The sequence below is a fragment of the Papio anubis genome, chromosome 1 (assembly GCF_008728515.1).
Source record: "Papio anubis isolate 15944 chromosome 1, Panubis1.0, whole genome shotgun sequence".
NCBI classification, from domain to species: domain Eukaryota; kingdom Metazoa; phylum Chordata; class Mammalia; order Primates; family Cercopithecidae; genus Papio; species Papio anubis.
The window spans coordinates 118,656,286-118,680,175 of NC_044976.1; the positions used below are offsets into that span (position 1 = coordinate 118,656,286).

The window sequence follows — 23,890 nt, forward strand, 5'->3', positions numbered from 1 at the left end:
GTGAAGTCCCGTCTCTAGTAAAAATAGAAAAAAAAAAAAAAAAAAAAAAAAAATCCTCCTCCTTCGTGGACTGTTCTGGTTCTCTATACAGCAGTGAAACATAGTAGGTAGCAGGGATTCCTTATATGTTTCAGTCAATTAAAAAGAGCAATACTGGTCATGTAACAAGGAGGTTTCCACCATGACTGTCATATGTATAACTGGCAGATGCACAATAATAGTGGGCATTGTTATACTGAATTAAGACCAGGATTATTTGAATAACAGAAAGTGATTACCATTAGCCAATATTACTTACTTTTATCTAAATAATTTGTAGAAATATTAATGCATTTCTGCCTGGGATACGGACCAAGTAGCCCCTTGTCACACGGATGCCTTGGCTGCAGCAAGGCGAGGCCCTTGGCTGTGGTGCTTCATGACCCACAAGGTCCCCTTCTCTGGGAAGAACGTCCTACCTGATGTGGGACACTGAGGAGAATCCTGCTTCCTCAATTTGAGCCTTTAGCTCCTTCAGTTCCTCCTCAGCTTTCCTCTTCTCTTCTAAGTGCTGGTGGATCTCAGCCCTCAGGTGGAGTATTTCTTCCTGAAGACACTTGTTACTGTCTCCTCCCATCGGGGAAGGAGGGGAAAAAGATGGGTTCTGGGTCTCCACAGTTGCCAGACTTTTCTCCAAAGCCACCTTGACAAGCTAAAAGAAAATCATGGTTTGAAGAAGTTAGGCCATTAAAAGGGACCCAAGAGAAACATGAGATTGCAAAGGCAGTTCTCAATGAGAACAAAAATAAACAAAAAAAAGCAGATCTAAAATGAACTCCCTACCCAGAACCTCCTTAGTCAGGCATAAAGACACTGGGGACTGGTTTGGGTGGGAAGGACACACCAAATGAGCAGGAGGAATTTCCCCATGGAGAAGAGGAGAATACAGAGATGGTGAGGGATAAAGGCACATAGGAAATTAAAACAAATGCAAACAAACAAGGTTGAAACAGGACTGGAGGGTGTGAATGTGGTGATTCTTCTCTTCCCAAGGAGACAGAGTGCTGCGAGTTTTCTCACAAGTCAGGAAGCTGTAAGCTCTTTCTGGCAACGAGTGCTGGATATAGGGAGATAGCTGACTTAAGGTATCAGGCGCCAAGCCTAAGGCCCACTGCCTGTAGCTCTGACTCCCTCAAGGACAGCTGAGAGGAGGGACTCGGGGGCACTGGAAACAGTCCTTAGACATAATGCAGAATTAGAATAAGGTGGAGCTACAGGGAAGACAACACCAACCATTTCATTCAGCAGCAGAAGAATCACACTCTCTGCAGCTACTGGGAGGAGGTACAGGTGGAGCCACCCTGCAAGCAGCCGACCTCACTTTTGGTTATTATCCCTGTGCTGATGCTGCCAGGCCAACTCTCTCTACAAATCTCAGCATGTGGAAAAGAAACAGAAGGCAGGAACAATTGCCCAGCACTCATTTCTTGAGAGACACTCTTGAAGTTATTCATCAATGTTTAATTAAAGCAGATCTTATGGCTTTTCCTCAAATGCAGAATTTTGTTAACTTTTGAACTTTGTTTTGTTCATTTTGAACTTATCTTTGGTCTTTTCCCATGCTCTTAAAAGTGTAGAAATCAAAATCTGAGTATGATAATTTACTTAGCATATGACTAATTACTTTAATTGCAAGGCTCCTGCCCTGTCTGTCCAACATTAATCTAAATACGTCCCAATGTCACATTGGCTTCTTTTTCTTCTCAGTGGCAGCATCTGGAGCTTTTACTTAACTTCGGGTCAATTTTGACCTCTGAATTTTCCGCCCCTCCCCCACAGCTGTTGCTGGGTCGTATTGTTTTGTTTTATCTCTATACATATTATGACTTGTAATTGTCACTTATAAATTTATTCTGGCTATACTGAATCATTCCCCAATTACCCAAGTCATCCAAATATTTGACGTGCATTTCCACAAATCATGTAGTGGCCCCATGATTGGGGCTAATTTGTAGAATTAATTATATGGTTTTTTTTTGTTTTTTTTTTTGAGATGGAGTCTTGCTCTGTCGCCCAGGCTGGAGTGCAGTGATGCGACCTCGGCTCACTGCAAGCTCCGCCTCCTGGGTTCACGCCATTCTCCTGCCTCAGCCTCCCGAGTAGCTGGGACTACAGGCACCCGTCACCACGCCCCGCTAATTTTTTGTATTTTTAGTAGAGACGAGGTTTCACCATGTTAGCCAGGATGGTCTTGATCTCCTGACCTTGTGATCTGCCCGCCTCGGCCTCCCGAAGTGCTGGGATTACAGGCGTGAGCCACCGCGCCCAGCCAATTATATGCTTTATATTTCCATTCAGGTCACCAATACATTGAACAGAGCAGGGCCCAGAACAGCTTATATGGATCAACGATTGACGGAGCTGCTGGGGTTGGCACAAAGCCACTGACTTTTACTATTCCCCATAACAAAGTATGTTCAAATCTAGGTCACAGGTTTGTGGCAGGGTTGATTCACAGTATGCATGTGCAATGGTGTTCAGTAGCATAGCAGTTGAGGTTGTGAAGACCTGTGCACCCAGGTCAAAGAAGAAACATCCTTAGACAAAGGATGTCTAAGGATGTTTCAATTCCCAGGCACCCAATTTTACTTGGGCTTTCTGAGCCTGAGATTTGGCAGGCTCCTGGGAATGTCTGTCTCTAAGACTCTGCTGGTAGGCTTAATCAGGATGGTGGCCATCTCCACATGCGCCCCCCCAGCATTTGTGACAAAATAAAGGAAGGGGGACCAAATAAAACTACTTCTGAAAGCTCATGATTCCATCCCTCATTTAAACTGTGTGATGTAGTCATTCTATATAAGCTCTTTGCAAGTAACTTAACTAAAACACACTTTGCCGTTAGTCTTCAGTACGGGCACAGCATTATTCTTTTCTAGGCCTTAAGGGTTCCTTCTGCTTAAAAATAATGTCTAACTTTAATGAAGTTTACCCATTATTAAAATGCCTTCTGAATATATATTATCTTGTTCTATTGATTTCAATATACCTATTTTCTTTAAAAAGAAAAAATTATGAACCATGAATGTTAACACCAGAAAAACCTTAAGGCACATCTGATCGAATTTCCCACTTTAAAGTGAGAAAATCAAACATTGCCTAGGGATCTGATTTTTCCCCAGGCTAATTTGGGTTTTCATATTTCCATCTCAAAGTGGACTTTCTTTGGCTAACTTTAAGTTTTAAATGTAAATGCCTGAAAAGTAACTCAGGATCTAGCCTTTTTATTAGTTTTGATTATGTATGAAAGCAAATATTTCTTTCCCCCAAATGAAACCCCAGGGCTTCCAGTATCTGTAATGGTAGTGTGAATCCATTAGGTCTATTTTTAATTATATCTCTCTTATTGTTTGTTTGTTTGTTTGTTTGTTTTTCACATTTCCTAACTCACTTGTGACATTGCTTCCATATAATTCAACTTTTTGTGCCCTGGGTTCCCATTTGCCCCACAAAGGCCTCTATGCAAATCTGATATCCTGTTTGAATGACACTGTTTTTTTTTTACCCTATTGCTTCATATCTGTCACAATGTTAAGTCAGTGCTCAACATTAAGGCATTAAAAATGAGCTTTTCTCAAGTGCTCAGCATCACTAATCATTAGGGAAGTGCAAACTAAAACCATAATGAATATTATCTTACACCTTTCAGAGTGGCATTATCAGAAAGGTGAATGATGTGTTAGAGATAATGCAGAGAAAAGGGAACACACACATTGTGAATAGGTATGTAAATTAGTACAGCTGGTGTGGAAAACAGTATGGAGTTTCCTCAAAAACCTAAAAATAGAATCTACCCTATGATCCAGTAATCCCATTTCTGGGTATATATCCAAAGGAACTGAAATGAATGTGTTAAAGGTATATCTGCACTCTCATGTTCATTACAGCATTATTCAAAATGGTCAAGATGTAGAACCAACCTAGGTCCATCAGTAGATAAATGGGTAAAGAAAATGTGGCAGATAATACACAATGGAATACTATTTAAACTTAAAATGTCAGGGGATAGGTCCTGTCATTTGTGACAACAAGAATGAATCTGAAGGTCATTATGCTTAGTGAAATAAGCCACGCACAGAGAGACACATACCACATAAGCTTACCTATATGTGGAATCTAATAAAGTTGAACTCATAGAAGCCGAGAGTAGAATGGTGGTTATTAGAGGCTGGTGGAGTGGGGAGGGAGAGTAGGGGAAATTGTTGATCAACGGTATCGACAAAAAGAATAGGTCTTAAGATATATTACATAGCAGGGTGACTATAGCCAATAATAATGTATATTTCAAAATAAGAGTAAATTTCCAATGTCTCACCATCAAAAATGATAGGTAGGCAAGTTGATGAATATGTAATTAGCTTGGTTTAATCATTCCATATTGTTTGTATGTGTATATATGTGTGTGTGTATATATATATAATAATATCACACCCCATAAATGTATACAATTATGATTTGTCAATCAAAAATAACTAATTTTTAAAATAGCTTTTTTGAAGTTTATCACACTTTGACTACTAATGTCTGTTCTTTGTATTTGAATCTTGATTTTTTTTCTTTAAGAGGTAGGGGTCTCATTATGTTGCCCAGGCTGGCCCTGAACTCCTGGGCTCAAGAGATTCTCTTGCTTCAGCCTCCTGAGTAGCTGCAACTATAGATGCACACTACCTGGGCTTGAATCTTTATTCTTGATTAATTTTTTCTCCATTACAAAAGTTCACATAAAAATGCAATGGTTGATTACTCTAGTTTCTTTCACAGCAATTTCATACATATTTATGATAGATCTTACATCTACATGAGAATAGAATTTTGTGGGAGATAATCTAGGGAAAATTACTATCATGGCCAGACTTGAGGCTTCCTGAGGTGGCTGAGTCCAAAAAGTAAGGAGCAAGCAACTTGCATTGGCCAAAAGGTGATTCTCACCTTGGAAGAAAGACAAGGTTGGATGTGTCTGTTAGGGAAAGTGTATGAATGCTTGGAGTAGGAAGGGAGCTTGGTGTCAAGCAAAAGTTTACCTTCCAAGGACGTAACAAGGAGAAGCTCAAAATCTACCTTAAGGGGCCACTTCCCTGGAAACGAGCAAACAAATTTTGAGAATCTGGACACAAAACAGTTATGGCAAAGAAAGCTTTATTTAGCTGGTAGCAGGAGAGTCACAACCTCAAACTCCAGAAAAGATGAAGTAAATTTGCAATGATTTCATACCCCAAGATTCCTCCTACCCAAAGCTGAAGATGTATTTTCGAGGAAAGGCGATAGAAAGAAAAATGGTGCTTACCCAAGAGATTCTTCCATCCAGCAGGTACATACTTTGTCTATCATGAGTCAAGCCCTGATCCAAAGGCTTGTTAACTCATAATTACACTAAGCATGTCTCCTATGCCAAGTAATGTGGCAAGTATTGTGAGGGAAATACAAATGCCCTAATGTAAAATGTTCATTCCAGGGTGGACTGACCTTCTCAAAATGGGGTCTGGTCAGATTCTCCATTCTAGGCTGAAGAAGAAGCAACTTTACAACTCAGTTTACCTACAGTTGAGAATTAGAGCAAATGACTTGCAATACCAGGAGTACTTCAGACCATATCAATCAGAATCTGACTGTCTTCATATCTGTGTCTCCTGTTCATTTATTCTGAAGTTAGTCCTGTCCCACAGTCATTATAACCATCAGTGACCAGCCAACCTCCCAATCTAGCTGTCTTAGAGTAGACATTTGTTCATCCTGCAGGTCCCTCTCTCTCACCCAAGATCCTCAATGAAATCAGAGAGTGAGGACACAGGGATCTGTCTGGAGGGACAGAGATGTATATAATTAAAGTCACAACCATCGGTAAGAAGGACTCAGGAGAAGTTGTTCAAGCAAAAGGAAAAGTGGAGCTCATGCAAGCACTCAAGGGAGCAGGGAAGGTTGGGTACAGCTACAGCAACAAGAAGGTTGATCCTACTACAAGAAGGTGATCCAACTACTATGAAGAAACTGTTGAGAACATGACATATCCCAGACAACTACTCATGTCCCCAAGTGCCAAATCCCAAAAGATTTGAGGACGCTCATTTGGGCTCTTCTTATTGGTTGATTCGATGTCTCCTCTTTCTCTTATGCAGAAGACATACAGGCAGACCCAGAAAGCCTCATTTCTTGTATAGTTTTCCTAAAAGCCCCAAGAAAGCTGTCACTGGAAAGTCCAGCTGCTTATGTGGGACACCTACCAATGATTCACTTTCTCCTTAAGAATCATAGGCACACGAGATGAGAGAAGAAGGCTTCAGTCCATCAAACTTCTCAGAGCTAAAGGAGGAATTACGAACCCAGCACAAAGAAACTAAAAATCTTGAAAAAAGAGTGGAAGAATTGATATAATTAAGTAATTATATCAATTAATTAATTGCAGAGAAGGTCATAAACGAAATGTAATTAATGCAGAGAAGGTCATAAACGAAATGAAAGAGATGAAAACCATGACACGAGAAATACGTGACAAATGCACAAGCTTCAGTAACCGACTCGATCAACTGGAAGAAAGAGTATCAGTGATTCAGGATCAAATGAATGAAATGAAGCGAGAAGAGAAACCAAAAGAAAAAAGAAGAAAAAGAAATGAACAAAGCCTGCAAGAAGTATGGGATTATGTAAAAAGACCAAATCTACGTCTGATTGGGGTGCCTGAAAGTGAAGGAGAAAATGGAACCAAGTTGGAAAACACTCTACCAGGATATCATCGGAGAACTTCCCCCCAACCTAGTAGGGCAGGCCAACATTCAAATCCAGGAAATACAGAGAACACCACAAAAAGATACTCCTCGAAAAGAGCAGCTCAAGACACATAATTGCCAGATTCACCAAAGAGTTGAAATGAAGGAAAAAATCTTAAGGGCAGCCAGAGAGAGAGAGAAAGGTCGGGTTACCCACAAAGGAAGCCCATCAGACTAACAGCAGATCTCTCGGCAGAAACTCTACAAGCCAAGAAGAGAGTGGAGACCAATATTCAACATTCTTAAAGAAGAATTTTCAACTGAATTTCATATCCGTAAACTAAGTTTCATAAGTGAGAAGGAGAAAATAAAATCCTTTACAGATAAGCAGTACTTAGAGATTTTGTCACCACTAGGCCTGCCTTACAAGGAGACCCTGAAAGGAAGCACTAAACTTATGGAAAGGAACAACCAGTACCAGCCATTGCAAACATGCAAAATGTAAAGAACCATCGAGGCTAGGAAGAAACTGCATCAACTGGCGAGCAAAATAACCAGTTAATATCATAATGGCAGGATCAGGACGCGGCGTGTAATGTAAATGGACTAAATGCTCCAATTAAAAAGACACAGACTGGCAAACTGGATAAAGAGTCAAAGACCCATCAGTCTGCTGTATTCAGGAGACCACACATGCAGAGACATACATAGGCTCAAGATAGAAGGGATGGAGGAGAAGATTTACCAAGCAAATGGAGAACAAAACAAAGCAGGGGTTGCAATGCTAGTCTCTGATAAAACAGACTTTAAACATCAAAAGATCAAAAAAAAGTGAAGCCATTACATAATGGTAAAGGGATCAATTCAACAAAAGAAGAGCTAACTATCTAAATATATATGCACTTAATACAGGAGCACCCAGATTCATAAAAGCATGTCCTTAGAGACTTACAAAGAGACTTAGACTCCCATACAGTAATGATGGGAGACTTCAACCTCCACTGTCAACATTAGACAGATCAATGAGACAAGAAAGTTAACAAGGATATCCAGGGTGAACTCATCTCTGTAGCAAAGCAGACCTAATGAACATCTATAGAGCTCTCCACCCAAATCATGAATATACATTCTTCTCAGCACCATAGCACTTATTCCAAATTGACCACATAATTGAGTAAAGCACTCCTCAGCAAATACCAAAAGGCAAGAGGTATAACAAACTGTCTCTCCAGACCACAGTGCAATCAAGCTAGAACTCAGGACCCCTAAGAAACTCAATCAAAACCACCGCTCAACTACATGGAAACTGAACAACCTGCTCCTGAATGACTACTGGGTACATATACTTGAAATGAAGGCAAAATAAAAGATGTTCTTTGAAACCAAAAATGAGAACAAAGATACAACATACCAAGAATCTCTGGGACATTTAAAAACAGTGTGGAGAGGAATTTATAGCACTAAATACCACAAAGAAAGCAGGAAAAGATCTAAAATTGACACTCCTAACATCAGAGATAGAAAAAGAACTAGAGAAGCAAAGAGCAAACACATTCAAAAGAGTTACGTATTCCAGACTGCTAGCAAGACTAATAAAGAAGAAAAGAGAGAAGAATCAAATAGACGCAATAAAATGATAAAGGGATATCAACACCGAATCACCCCAGAAATACAAACTACCATCAGAGAATACTATAAACACCTCTAATGCTAGAAAGAAACTAGAAAATCTAGAAGAAATGGATAATTTCTGACACTTACACTTTCCAAGACTAAACCAGGAAGAAGTTGAATCCATGAATACACCAATAGCAGGGTCTGACATTGAGGCAATAATTAATAGCCTACCAAATCCAAAAAAAAAGTTCAGGACCAGATGGATCACAGCTGAATTCTACCAGAGAGGTACAAGGAGGAGCTGGTACCATTCCTCTGGAAACTATTCCAATCATCAGGAAAAAGAGGGAATCCTCCAACTCATTTTATGAGGCCAACATCATCCTGATACCAAAGCTCCAGAGACACAATAAAAGAGAATTTTAGACCAATATCCCTGATGAACATTGATGCAAAAATCCTCAATAAAATACTGGCAAAACCGGACCAGCAGCACATCAAAGCTTATCCACCATGGATCAAGTGGGCTTCATCCCTGGATGCTAGTTGGTTCAACATTCGCAAATCAATAAACATAATCCTCGCATATACACAGAACCAAAGAGAAAAACCACACCATTATCTCAATAGATACAAAAGGCTTTGACAAAATTCAACAGCCCTTCTGCGTTACAAACACTCAATAAATCTGGTATTGATGGAATGTACCTCAAAATAATAAGAGCTATTTATGACAAAACCCACAGCCAATATCATAATTGAATGGGCAAAACTGTACCCCTTTGAAAACTGGCACAAGACAGGGATGCCCTCTCACCACTCCTATTCAACATAGTGTTGTAAAGTTCTGGCTAAGGCAATCAGGCAAGAGAAAGAAATCAAGGGTATTCAGTTAGGAAAGAATAGGTCAAATTGTCCTCTTTGCAGATGACATAGATTGCATATTTAGAAAACCCCATTGTCTCAGCCCAAAATCTCCTTAAGCTGATAAGCAACTTCTCGCAAAAGTCTCAGGATACAAAATTAAATTCTGCAAAAATCATACAAGCATTCTTATACAATTCAGTAACAGACAAACAGAGAGCCAAATCATGAATGAACTTCCATTCACAATTAAGCCTAAAGAGAATAAAATACCTAGGAACTAAACTTCTTTACAAGGGATGTAAAGGACCTCTTCAAGGAGAACTACAAACCACTGCTCAGTGAAATCAAAGAGGACACAAACAAATGGAAGAACATACCATGCTCATGGATAGGAAGAATCAATATCGCGAAATGGCCATACTACCCAAGGTAATTTATAGATTCAATGCCATCCCCATTAAGCTACCAAATGTGAGTTTCTTCACAGAATTGGAAAAAACTGCTTAAAGTTCATATGGAACCAAAAAAGAGCCCACATCTCCAAGAGAATCCTAAGTCAAAAGGACAAAGCTGGAGGCATCACGCCACCTGACTTCAAACTATACTACAAGGCTACAGTAATCCAAAACAGCATGGTAATTGGTACCAAACAGATATAGACCAATGGAACAGAACAGAGTCCTCAGAAATACCAATACATCTACAGCCATCTGATCTTTGACAAAACCTGAGAGAAACAAGAAATGGGGAAAGGATTCCCCATTTAATAAATGGTGCTGAAAATTGGCTGGGGCTTTCAATACAAGTAGAAAGCCGGAACTGGATCCTTTCCTTACTCCTTATACGAAAATTAAATCATAGGATTAGAGACTTAAATGTTAGACCTAATACCATAAAAACCCTAGAAGAAACCTAGGTAATACCCATTCAGGACATAGGCATGGCAAAAGACTTGCTGTCTAAAACACCAAAAGCAACGCAGCAAAAAGCCAAAATTGACAAATGGGATCTCATTAAATCCAAAGAGCTTCTGCACAGCAAAGAAACACGCTTCATCAGGAGTGAACAGGCAACCTACAGAATGGGAGAAAATTTTGCAATCTACTCATCTGACAAAGGGCTAATATCCAGGAACCTGCCAAAGCAACCCAAGCAAGCATAAAACAAATTTACAAGAAAAACAAACAACCCCATCAGAAAGTGGGCAAAGGATATGAACAGACATTTCAAAAAGAAGACATTCATACAGCCAACAGACACATGAAAAATGCTCATCATCACTGGCCACTCAGGAGAAATGCAAAATCAAAACCACAATGAGAACAATTTCACATCAGTTAGAATGGCGATCATTAAAAGTCAGGAAACAACAGGTGCTGGAGAGGATGTGGAGAATAGGAACACTTTACACTGTTGGTGGATTGTGGAACTAGTTCAACTGTTATGGAAAACAGTATGGCGATTCCTCAAAGATCTAGACCTAGATGTACCATATGACCTGAAACATTCCCATTACTTGGTATATACCCAGTTGATTATAAATCATGCTGTTATAAAGACACATGCAATAATGCATAAGCTTATTGGCGGCACTATTCAATAAAGAAGACTTGGAACAACCGTGCCATTCCAATCAACAATAGTGACTGACTGGATTAAGAAAAATGTGGCACATATACACCATGGAATAATGCAGCCATAAAAGGATGAGTTTGTGTCCTTTGTAGGGACACGGATGCAGCTGGAAACCATCATTCTTAGCAAACCATCCCAAGAACAGAAAACCAAACACCGTGAGATGTTCTCACCATAGGTGTGGGAACTGAACAATGAGATCACTTGGACTCCTCGAAGGGGAACATCACACACCGGGCCTATTATGGGAGGGGGAGGGGAGGGATTGCATTGGGAGTTATGCACCTGATGTAAATGACAAGCTGATGGGTGCTGGATTTGTGCTGATGGTGCAGCACACCAACATGGCACAAGCATACGTGACATCGCACAAAACCTGCACGCTATGCACATGTACCCTAGAACTTAAAGTATAATAATAATAAAAACAAAATAAAATAAAATAATAAAAAAAGAAAAAAAGATTCATAGGCATGGTCCATCTAGGAGATGAGATTGCTAAATGGCACGGACAAAGTGGAGACATTATGGTGTTCCAGTGATCAAGCTTGTGGGATCACCATTGGTGGCTTAATCTCTGAAGTCCAGATTATTCACTCTTGTAAATACGCTAGTTACATCTGTACCGCACATGGTGGATGGAAACAATGTTTCAGCCTCAAGTTCTGAGGTTTCACATAGGGATTGTTGTTGAAGAACCATCTGCTGATCATTGAGTCACCATGATCTCAGTGGTTGTCAGGTTGCATAAGGTTCTCTTTGTATAATGAGATTTCACTGACAAAGACCCTTGCTTGGGTGAAGCATTCCAGTCTTCTTAGAGCTTCTTCCCAAGAGTCCTTCACCCTGCCACCTCCCCTCGAAAGCAGCCCTTTGATGAGACTCCCCTGTCTCTGTGGTGCTTTTCAGTTACAAAAAGCCCAAGGGGAATGTGTGTCCATCGCTTTTTCAAGTAAAATTTCTTCTTGGAAGCTATAGCTACAGAGAATAAATAGAGGCAAAGGTGGGTAGGAAGGGGCAGGGGAAGCAGAAGAAAGAGATACAATACAACCAAAGGGCTTAATTGGAGAGAAAATGGAGGAAGATATGTGGGCTGGAAAGGAGCTGGGAAGCTCAAGGAGAACAGGAAGATGACTGAGAAGTGGTTTATATAAAAATATATATTCTCACTCTAAGTCCACAAGGGCTGCAGGAGACCATCAGACCTCAGAAGGGCTGTGTGCCATCCACCCTGGAAGCTCCAGACCCTGACACTGACTTACTTGCTGGTGACTATGGTGTGTGGCCTCCTCCTCAATACTGTCAGTGAACTCAGTGCTTGCATCTTCCGTGTCATCCCCTGCAGCTGCACCTGGAAATAAGTCCAGAAAAGAAAAGTGATTCCCTTCACAGATGGCTTCCAGACAGCAGGTTAAAGTATATTCTTTTTGCCAGCTGCCTCTGATTTCTTCCTTTCTCCATATACTTGGGGAAGAAATTCTCCCTAGCCAGCAGGGCTGGCAAGAAAAATAGAACTTTTTGTATCACAGACACTTTCTTACTCATACTCAAGCCTGAGCCTCACAACATAAGCTGACTTTGCCTGCACAGACCCATTTCTAAGGAGCCGACTGTCAGATACACTGGTTAACCCACTCAAATGTCAAAAAAGCCTGAATTATTCCCCATTGCCTGGCAACATAAAAACTTTCTCTTCCACAACATGAATCCAACATAACTAACCCTTTCCCACCACTGAGTGCCTGGAGATTAGAGCTGCCCTGATTCTCTCAGAGGTATCTACTGTTGGGATCATTTGTGCGTAGGGTGACAATCTCTCTGAGGAACTTCCCTCTGGGAGCCCTGTGTCCTCGTAAGGTTCAGGTCTAGTCAAGATTCAAGACACCCACTGATTCAGTTGTTCCCTAATTTCTTCCTCTAACCTCCCTTCCTCCTCGCCTCTCTCAAACTCTTATTCTATGCAGACACCCTTTGCCTGAAGGGTTTCTTGCACTGTTTTATCCACATGCGATTTAACCCATCCTTTCATTCTCCAAAGATGGACACAGCAACTCTAGGGCCCAAACATCTACAGCTTGCTCTAAGGTACAAGTAGCTGCAGTTTGTCGTATGGGCAAAGGTCTAAGGCAGCACTGACCAAGAGGACTTTCTGCAATGACAGCAGTGTTCCATGCCAGTGTTGCCCAGTACAGTGGACACAGTCATATATGGCTATTGAGCATTTGAAATGTGGGTAGTAGAGCCCACATTTCAAATAACTGAATTTTAAATTTTATTTAAATTAATTTATATTTAAACGACTACATGTGGCTAGTGGCTATCCTCCTGGACAGCACAAATCTAGGGTGTTTCTTCCTCCTTATATTGATTAAAATTAAGACTATTCCTACATTTTAAGACCAAGAGCTATGTTTTACATTACTGTATTTTTTGGGAAGTGTAGAAATTTATTATGATTAATTTATCAAAGAAAATCTACTGTGACACACACTATGTCTTAAAGAACCTCCCTAACTTAAAGAATCTTGAAATCCTTTTCTGATCCTAGCCTCAGAAACCAACCAGTTACAACTCCACTTCTGACCACTGATTAACCTGGATCTCAAAGAGATTAGATGGTGAGTCCAAGGTTACACAACTAGCCCTCACAAGAGCTGTGCCAATAAGTCCAGACTCTGGATTCTTAGATAGAAGGCACTCACTTTTTCTTCTGGTGACAAATCAGATCTTTATCTTTGCTTCTTCCTCCAAGACCAAAGAACCTTCCATTGAGTTCAGACATCAGCATGAAAGGCTCTGCTTGAATCATGAGCATTCACTACCCAATGCAGGTAAGGTAAGCGGGGCAGTTCACATCTACATGTTTGCAATGGCCCAGGCTGATCTCATGGAAGTGCTAAGAGGTAGTAAGTTAGTAAGTATGCTGTGATAACAGCTTAGGTTTCCTCATCTACACCATGAACTTTGTGTTAACTTTGGATCAAAGAAGGGTCTTGTTCAGTGAAGCCCCTACCACCTCTACCACTCAGCATCTTTAGAGATCTGTGGCAGACAGTGTACAAGAGGAATTTCCAATACTTACTCATTCAAACCAACCCCAGAAACCATCTCACTCAGGATGCTAGCTGAGTAGAGGGGTATGGACACATTCCCTAATCTTTTGCTGCTTTAAAAACTTACTGAACCCAGGATACTAATTTACCTAGGACACCCATATCATGTTATGCTTACTTTGGAAAATCTTTCCCTGTACAACAGTAGTGATCACAATATTTTATGTTTTTCCAGCAAAGGAAATGAATTGTCTCACTCAGTGACAGAAAACAGACTGTTCACATTGTTTTTCTTTTGAACACGGGGCTGGAGAAGGATCCTGTAGTTGAAGAAAGCTCAGCCTGTGAGGTCAGATCCCCATCCCTCATTGTTGCTGGGTTGTGTAGTCAAGCTGGGCCCACATCCCAGGACCATTCCTGCCAGGTTCCAGAAGTGAGAATTGAAAAGGGTGACTGTCACTGGTCTTGAAGGTTTTTATCTGACACTTTCTGCCCTCCATTTATCTTGGCAGCCTTTCTGGTGCCACGTCTGCATTCTTGGATAATGCTCCATCTCATTTCACTTAACAGCAGGATGCTATGGTTCTGGCTTCATAAGAAATTAGATGGAGACAAATAAATGTTCATCTCATCTCAACACTCTACTACACAGGGGTTTTGTTTCTTCCCTTCTTTCTCTTTTTTAAGCTAGCTCACAGTCTTCTTCCATTATGGCAGCTTTAAGGGTTGCTCAGCCTTTTACCAATTTGAATAAATATGCTGAAACTTTTTCTCCCATGTTTGAGGGGTAAAGCTAAAAAATTGATAGAAAATATGGGAATAAAAGAGTAAGTTATCTCATACAAGGTCCCATATATAAGTTTACATTAGACATATTTTATCATTTTCCATTTTTTAAATTAATGATAGAACTTCTCTTTTGTGAGTGATACCCTTTTCTAAACATTTACAGCACAACGAAACATTGTCTTCAGAACTAACTTGGAATACTTTGAATTTCTAATTTAAAGGTACCTATGCTTTTGTATTGATGACTCTTTTGCTTATTTTTTGATAAAATATAAAATAGTCTGCCACCTTTAGATTCTCTGGAAGCTTAGGAATCTGTTCATTTAACTTGCTTCTTCGAGATTAAGTTTTACATGTTAGACTGGCAATTTTATCAAAAACTTTTATTTGAGGCTTCAATAAAAGTTCTCAACTTGTGATTCTTGGAAGTTTCTAGGCTTTGAACAATACAAAATGGAGGTGATACCAAGAAGTCCCTTATTTAGATTTAGAAAATTATTTTCTATCAGCTATCTAATTCTACAAAGTACACAAAAATAAGCCTCTAAAACATAAGACCATAAAATCCTTGGGTGAAATGTAAGCATTATGCAAATATAAAGTATTCTTATCACTGAGGCAAAAATTCATACTGTTGTAGAACTTTTTAAATTGAGTATGGCATAATAATTAAGAACATGAACTATGGAGATAGACTGTCTAGATTTGAACTGTGCTTTATTTCGTTAGTTATGTCACTTTAGGCAAGTCATAACCTTTCCATAACTAAGTTTCTTCATTTAATAATTAGGGTTAAGAGCATTATCTGCTCCAAACTGTTGTGAACTTTAAAGGGTTTGCTGATTTTGAAGTGCTTAGAACAGTGGTTGGTACACACACAGTGTGTACTCAATAAATATCATCCTTAAACAATATTATTATTATTATTGTTATTGTAAGTAAACTGAAGTGGTCCATTGGCTTATAAGTTGAAGGCTGAGAAAGTTGAAGGCCATAGAACCTAAATATCGTCAGCAGAAGGAAGTTTTATACTTGATGTTATTATCTGAAAGATCTTGATGGATTCCACCTGCACTTCTTCATTTCTGAATACTTGTTTCCCCAGCAGGAGGCTTGAAATGACACTCTTTGCTCTCTGCCTCACAGGACATTGAAAAAGTAAAGAGTTGTCAGTAAAGTAGGTTGAACTCTTTGGAATAGGCGCCTAACAAAAAGGATTAATCGTCATTAAACTGTCTTAAACATCATTAACTGTCTTAAACATCATTAACTGTTATCATTAATTAATGATTAAACATCATTAACTGTCTTAAAACCCCAACATGCATAAATAAGCCTTAGGGGAAACTTCATGACCTCTTTTTTTGTTTTGTTTTATTTTGCTTTAGAGATGAGGTCTCATTATGTTGCCCAGGCTGGTCTTGAACTGCGGAGCTCAAGGGATCCTCCCACCTCAGCCTCCAAGTTGCTGTGACTACAGTTGCATGCCACCACACCTGGCTCATGACATGTTAATTCTTTAGTAACTAGTCCAAACTGGGTGGAGTCAAGACCATTTCCCCCAAATTCTACTCTGTTGTCATTATTATCTTCCTTTAAGCCATTAATATGGGATCAACAGAAAAGGAGTGATGATTTTCCATATAGTTACTTAGAACATGGCAAGAGATCATATTTTATTAATTTTAAAAGGTGATCTGAAGAACTAAAACTTTAAGCATGAATAAGTTGGCAGTGCCAAGTGTTCTTTCCTTCGGTACTGGGCCCTTGTGTCCAATACTCTCAGCCCCATCTCACTTTCACTCCCAGGTACTCTGCCATGCGTTAATTACAAGAACGCTCACATTTTCATGTCATGAACCAACTATTGCTGACTTTAATATTATGGTGCTGTATGAGAGAATCAAGGAAAAGAGGCCTCCTATCAAACTACAATTGCACACTGCCCAAGGTAATAATTGCATACTGCCCAAGGTAATACTGCCCAAGGTAATTTATAGATTTAATGCCATCCCCATCAAGCTACTAATGCCTTTCTTCACAGAATTGGAAGAAACTACTTTAAAAAGTTCATATGGAACCAAAAAAGAGCCCGCATTGCCAAGACAATCTTAAGCCAAAAGAACAAAGCTGGAGGCATCATGCTACCTGACTTCAAACTATACTACAAGGTTACAGTAACCAAAACAGCATGGCACTGGTATTAAAACAGAGATACAGACCAATGGAACAGAACAGAGTCCTCAGAAATAATACCACATCTATAACCATCTGATCTTTGACAAACCAAACCTGACAAAAACAAGAAATGGGGAAAGGATTCCCTATTTAATAAATGGTGATGGGAAAACTGGCTCACCATATGTAGAAAGCTGAAACTGGATCTCTTCCTTACACCTTATACAAAAATTAATTCAAGACAGATGAAAGACTTCGATGTTAGACCTATAGGCAGAATATTGGGAAAAAAACTGAATTGAAGACATCTGTAACAGATAAGAGAATCTGAAATAGGTTCTGCTAGAATAGGTTCTGCTAGAACTGTGAGGCTAAGGTGTTAAGATTCTGGTTTGAATTAGTATAACAAATGTCTTTATTCTTGGATAGCTGCTTTTTAGGGCTTGATTGCTCTTCACTCAAACATTTGTGTGGTTTGCTCCCTTCAGGTCTTGGCCAAATGTCACCTTATCAGGTTGGTCTTCTCTGCATATCCTATCCAAAACAGCAGTCTTGCTGGCCAAAGGGTACAAGCTTTCAGGTATAAGATGAATATGTTTTGGGGATCCAATGTATAGCATGGTGACTTTAGTTAATAATACTGTATTATTTACTTGAAATTTGCTAAGAGTAGATCTTAAGTGTCTTCACCATACATAAAACGTGTAGTGACGGATGCGTTAATTTGATTGTGGCAATCATTTCACAATGTGTATGTATATCAACACATCATGTTGTACACCTTGAATATATACAATATTTGTCAATTATACCTCAATAAAGCTGGGAAATTTTTTTTTTTTAAACCCAGCAATCTCTTCTCTATCTCCAACACCCCTTACTGTGCTTAATTTTTTTCAATGCACTTACCATTATCTAATCTCTCTCTCTCTTTCTCTCTCTGCTTCCCCTACATGGAATGTAAGTTTCCTAAAGACAACTTGGTGCTGAATCTCAAGCACCCAGTACAGTGTCTGGGACATAATAGACACTCACTATATATTTACTGAATGAATCAATTACACACATAAACATTTTTATCAGACCACATGATTAGGAGAATCTCAACCTCAAAATCACCAAACTCAGCTTGTTTCATTTCAAATCCCAGTTTTCTAAGACAGATGATGACACAATAAGGGAAAGAGCTAGAACATTTTTTTTTTTTTTTTTTTGAGACGGAGTCTCGCTCTGTCGCCCAGGCTGCAGTGCAGTGGCGCGATCTCGGCTCACTGCAAGCTCCGCCCCCCGGGTTCACACCATTCTCCTGCCTCAGCCTCCCGAGTAGCTGGGACTACAGGCGCCCGCCACCGCGCCTGGCTAATTTTTTGTATTTTTAGTAGAGACAGGGTTTCACTGTGTTAGCCAGGATGATCTCGATCTCCTGACCTTGTGATCCACCCGCCTCAGCCTCCCAAAGTGCTGTTTTTTTTTTTCTGAGACAGAGTCTCGCTCTGTCGCCCAGGCTGGGGTGCAGTGGCTGGATCTCAGCTCACTGCAAGCTCCGCCTCCCAGGTTTACGCCATTCTCCTGCCTCAGCCTCCTGAGTAGCTGCGACTACAGGCGCCCGCCACCTTACCCGGCTAAATTTTTGTATTTTGTAGTAGAGACGGGGTTTCACCGTGTTAGCCAGGATGGTCTGGATCTCCTGACCCCGTGATCCCCTCCCCCCGCGCCCCTCCTCCCCCCCCCTTGGCCTCCCAAAGTGCTGGGATTACAGGCTTGAGCCACCACTCCGGGCAAGCTAGAACATTTTCAACTATTAATGCACAGAAAGTCTACATTTAAACAGAAAATCTGGAAATCATAAATTGATATTAAAATTACTGAAGGTATAAGATGATGAATGGTAACACCAACTGTCTCTGAGGAAAAGTACTACTGTTTTAAGGGAGAAGCTGACCTCTTGTCACAATTTCTAAGGGAAATATGAAAAAAAAACTTCAATTTTTCAGTAAGTAAAATGTGGGCTCTTTGGAGATTTGAATATAACCATTTTAGAAGTATCAGTATATTATTAAAGTACCTTAATAAAAATATCTGTGAAAACTGTGGGAAAAAAACGTAATAAATAACATACAGGACATATACTGTGCTCTGTCTGCCTTGGCGCTTTTTTTCTGGTAGGATTTAAGAGTTTTTAGCAGTGCTCCTCCAGTGCAGTCCATGAACCTGCAGCATCACTATCACCTGGAAACTTGTTAGAAGTCTTCCTCTGTTGTCCAGGTTGGAGCGCAGTAGCAGGATCTTGGTTCACTGCAAACTCCACCTCCACCTACCAGGTTCAAGTGATTCTCATGCTTCAGCCTCCCAAGTAGCTGGGATTACAGGTGTGCACCACCACCCCCAGCTAATTTTTGTATTTTTTGTAGAGACGGTGTTCGGCGGTGTTAGCCAGGCTGGTCTCAAACTCCTGGTCTCAGGTGATCTGCCCGCCTTGGCCTCCCAAAATGCTGGGATTACAGGCATGAGCCACCACACCAGGCCCTCTTTTCAGCTGTTTTAAAACAGCATAATCACATATTTCCAAAATTGGTTTCTACTGATTACTGATTAGGTCACTTTCACGACTAAAATCTTCCAACTGGTGCAATATTTGTACATATTTTGTTTTCAAGCACACACATGAAGTCCTAACAGTGATACAAGGCTTGGGTTCAAAATTCACTAGAAATTCTCACATCATTTTTTTTATTACCACTTAATCCAAGTGAATGTCACTTAATTTTAATAATGGTAAACACAACTAGGTTGAGAGAAATCCCAATTCATATAATTTTCTAAAGGACAAGGCCAACCTGTCCCGAACATGGAAACTTTGTACCCATATCAGAGTTTTTCTTCATTAAAGTAAAGGATCTGCAACCAATTCAAATGATTGATTGAAACCAACTCAAGTTACTGATTGCATTGAATGTGTCCCAAACCTCAGTCCATGGGTGCCTGAGTCCTAGTGTTCCTGTGACATCCCCTTGGGGTGATGGAACTCTACCTTTCAATGACGAGAAGTCTTGGGAAAGAGCAACTCTCCTCTCCTTGTCTAGTATAGACAGCTTTTGTGTCTAACTCTACTCAGCAGGTGACCTGTACCTGGGGCCAAGGGTAGGAAGTGTTCCTTCCTCCAACATCAGTAGCAGATGCCTTTTGTTTCATGTGAGAGAAGCGACCAGGTATTGTGTACAGAGTACAGCTCTGGTGGTGGCTGATCATGACTTATATGCCTACACCACTGAGGGAAGCTCAGGAAATTCTCTTTCCCTGCCACATGTTTCTTGTTAGTACTCAGGAAATGTGGGAGGAAAAGACTTGGTAAATGGGCAAAAACATGCTAGGTATCTGGGACTCACGTAGATTCTAAGCTGTCACAATAGTTCACACTTGGCCTTTAAGAAATGATGAAAACTTCAGTGATTTTCTCCAACCAAGATTTATGGCTGCCATCTTTTTCTTCCATTATCTGGAAGGAAACTGGTTCATGTGTTTGTCCCTCTTTAGTGGGGTTTCTCATGCTTTGGACTTCAGTTGATCTAGTGGCCTTGCAACTTCAGCTCTCTGGTGGGATCAAAACAAATATGATTTTGCAGACCATACAGCTTTCTCTTGTCATTAGAGTGGAACAATTGTCTCTTACAGCTTTCTACGTCTTAAACAACTGTAGAATCTATTTTATAAATTCTTTATCTTCTCTATTTCTAGACTAATTTCTCTTCAGGATAGTACACAAATTCTGTTAGCTGATCACTTCTTTTGAGGCTATGAGATAGAAATAATGAGCACCTTGAAGATCCCTGCAAAGGAGCATATTCATTTGGTGCTCAAGGGAAACCTGGGCCCAGACCAGTACTGAAACTCACAACTGTCACCTACGGCTCCAGTTAAATTGCGTTGTTTTTTTTTTTTTTTTTTTTTTTTTGAGACAGGGTCTCACTCTGTCACCCAGGCTGGAGTGCAGTGGTGTGATCTAGGCTTACCGCAAGTTCCGCCTCCCAGGTTCATGCCAGCTCTAGTTAAATTTTTACAATGAGGCTCCTTCTTCTCAATCAGCCTACTAGTCTTAAAACAAGTTTGAAATAGGGACTGTCTTAAAATAGGCTTCCCAAGAGGCCAAGATTTGCTAGGACTCCAGTTTGTGGTCAAATGGGGACCAGCAGAGTACAGACAGCATTGCTGGTCCAGGAGAAGGCAACAATACAGGGAGATGCCATATTTTTTTATCAATCTCCAAACAGTTAGCTCAGTGAATATTCAAATTGGTGATGAAGTACTTGTTTCTCCAAGCAAGTGACAGGCAAAATTGGAAAAGTTGCCTTGGTTGTATAAATAATTGTGTGCTCAGATTGAATTTGAGGGTACACAGGTGCAGCCTCCAGTGGAGGAGATTCTAAGAACAGAAGATTCTAAGAGGATGCAATTATGGAACTTGATATCTTCCCCACCTTTCTTTTCTTTTTTCCTATTTTCACTAGTCTTGTTATCCTAGCCCCATACGTCAATATACATACAACTAAGAGAGGCAATATCAATGCAAAAGACACAATATCTATACAATGAAATTATATGATGCCTATTGCTAAAGGTACTTTAACTTCACATCATGTAGCCCAATAAGGTGAATGCCGCCCACCTACCAAGGGTATTAGTCAGCTCAGGCTGACATAGAAAAATACCAAAGGTTGGGTGGCTTAACAATAGACATTTTCTCAAAGTTCTGGAGGCCAGAAGTTCTCCTTGAGTCTTTTGTGAGGTTGGATGTGCTAGCAGGGTTGGTTTCTGGGGAGGCCTCTCTTCCTGGTTTGCGGAAAGCCACTTTCTTGCTGTGTCCTCCCATAGTCTTTCCTCTGTGCCTGCCCAGAGAAAGAGAGACATTCTGTGGTGCCCTTCCTCTTCATATATGGACACCATTCCTACCAGATTAGGGCCCCACTGGTATGACCTCATTAACATTAATTACCACATTAAAAACCCTATCTCAAAATACAGTCAACTTGGGGGTTAAGCTTTCAACATGTGAATTCACAGGGAAATATTTCAGTCTATAACATCAAGCAATACGGATGATCCTCGGATTGTCTACCTCTTAAAACCTGTGACATTTGCCTGGTGATGCGGCCAGAAATAAGTTGTTACCAAGGCTGCTATTATTGCTAATTACATGATTAGGAAAGCACACCTGAGCTGGTTTGCATGACATATAGGAAAGAGTGCAGATCAAACAGGTATGAAATAAAAACAGGGGAAAATGGTAGCAAACAAAACAGTGCTCTTTGAGTCATGAATCTAGGAAGGACTGAAATCATGCAATTTCAAGGAAATCCTCTTATCAGGGGAAATGACTTGACAAGGTTCCCAAACTAGGGAGAAAAGTTTGGTGTGGATTAAGGTCCACACCTGACAGTTCAGGATAACGTGAGTTCTTGGCTAATCAGCTATATGGTGTGAGAGACAGATCAGCAGTCAAAGAAAACTCTAAGATTTCTGGACTGAGCATATGTAAGGATGGAGTTTCCATCAACTTACATGAGAAAACTGCAGGTGCACCATGTTGCAGGAGGAAGAGGAGAGATCAGTACCAGGCCTCAAATCCTTGCTTGAGAGAGGTTTCCATTCCCCCATCTCCATTTCTGCATCCCTTTGGGTCTTTTGTGAGGTTGGATGCAGAGGTGTTGGTGCTTGGCCACTTCTCCCCGTGGACATCTCTCCTCTCACCTCCTTTGACAGCCATGTCTATGTCCTTGTCCTGATGACATCTCCCAGCACGCTGTCTATTGTGAGATGTGGCCAGCAGCCTGCAATGCAACAGGGCTCTCTCTTTGTTCCCAGGCAGATCAGCAGGTTGAGAAATAATAGACACACACAAGATAGTGAAAGCTAGGTCCAGGGGGGGTCACTGCCTTCTGGTCCCATGATGCTGCCAGTGCACTGGGTATACCAGCATTTATTATTAAGTTTAGTGAGGGCAGGGGTAGGTTAGTGAGGGATTTAGGATCATTTGATTATGAGGTGAGATGGTCACATGGGGATGAAGTAATTCTTTAACATAACATCTGTATGCAGAAGTACAGTATACAGAGGTAAGAATTTACAATATAGTATATGCATCAGTAATTTCTAACAGAGCCTTAAAACAGAAACACAGTCTTTCCATAACCTATGATTAGCAAGATATTAATCAGCAGTAACAGTTGCAGCAAAAGCTGGTTACAAACAATCCATAGAAACAGGCTGTGAAGCTAGACAACCGGTTAGACCAGAAATTCTCAGAAGGGAGTATTCCTTAAGCCTAAAGAGGCCTAGAAGAGCCGTGGCAAGATGAGGGCATTTATAGCCCTATCTTTTCCATATGGACAGGCACCCCCCATGCATCCGTTTATAGGCTCTCCACAGGGGTGGCATTCCATTGCCAGAGCTATGAACATCTGCTTTTCTGGAATAGGAATCTTGGTGATGTGAAACCCCACTGACTGCTCATCCCTTCAAAGGCTCTCTGCAGGGGAAAACACATCACGCACTGTTGGCTCATTCTGGCAGTCCAACCTGGCATTGTCTTTGTCTTTACACAATCCTGCATGCAACTTTGTATTTATAATAATCAGGAGCATTTCATCTTTTATTCCATAGCAATAGTTTCAGGGGCTCTCCCTACAGATGTCGTTTTGCAAAAGTGATCTCAAAATCAACTCTGAGCTGAAGCCAGGGTGAGGTCACTCACTCCTTGATTTGTGTGGCCTTGGTGGGCCCCAGGAGCACTTCACTGCTTCTCAGAAGAGTACATCTTTTGCATGGAGCTCTTCATCTGAGGGAAGCAGGGAGGAAATGGCCTGTGGAGAGGGAAGGGAGGGCTGCAGCAGGGAGCCTAGGTGGGCAGATCTAGGCTCTCAATGCAAAGAACATTTACCACCTGAGAGGTTTTACTCAGTTACTATTGTTAATTTAGGATCTCATCAACAAAAATGGTATAGAAATTTGTTTTCTCAT

The 23,890-nt window shown here is 40.6% G+C and overlaps 1 protein-coding gene across 1 annotated transcript; it reads right to left on the minus strand.

Moving 5' to 3' along the window:
- Positions 1–336: 336 nt before the first annotated feature.
- Positions 337–13,665, minus strand: LOC116274861 (myomegalin-like). The gene is made up of 3 exons (XM_031666054.1): positions 13,559–13,665; positions 12,119–12,320; positions 337–691 (listed from the first exon to the last, which is right to left on the minus strand). Exons 1-3 carry the CDS (start codon positions 13,663–13,665, stop codon positions 455–457), a joined length of 546 nt encoding a protein of 181 aa, XP_031521914.1. The 3' UTR covers positions 337–454.
- Positions 13,666–23,890: the final 10,225 nt, after the last annotated feature.

Coding starts and splice junctions, on each gene's coding strand:
- LOC116274861 (XM_031666054.1), bottom strand. CDS start 13,665: ATGATTCAAGCAGAGCCTTTCATGCTGATGTCTGAACTCAATGGAAGG. Junction 12,321..13,558: donor ATTTGTCACCAGAAGAAAAA/GTGAGTGCCTTC, acceptor TTCTTCCCCAAG/TATATGGAGAAAGGAAGAAA. Junction 692..12,118: donor CACACCATAGTCACCAGCAA/GTAAGTCAGTGT, acceptor ATTTTCTTTTAG/CTTGTCAAGGTGGCTTTGGA.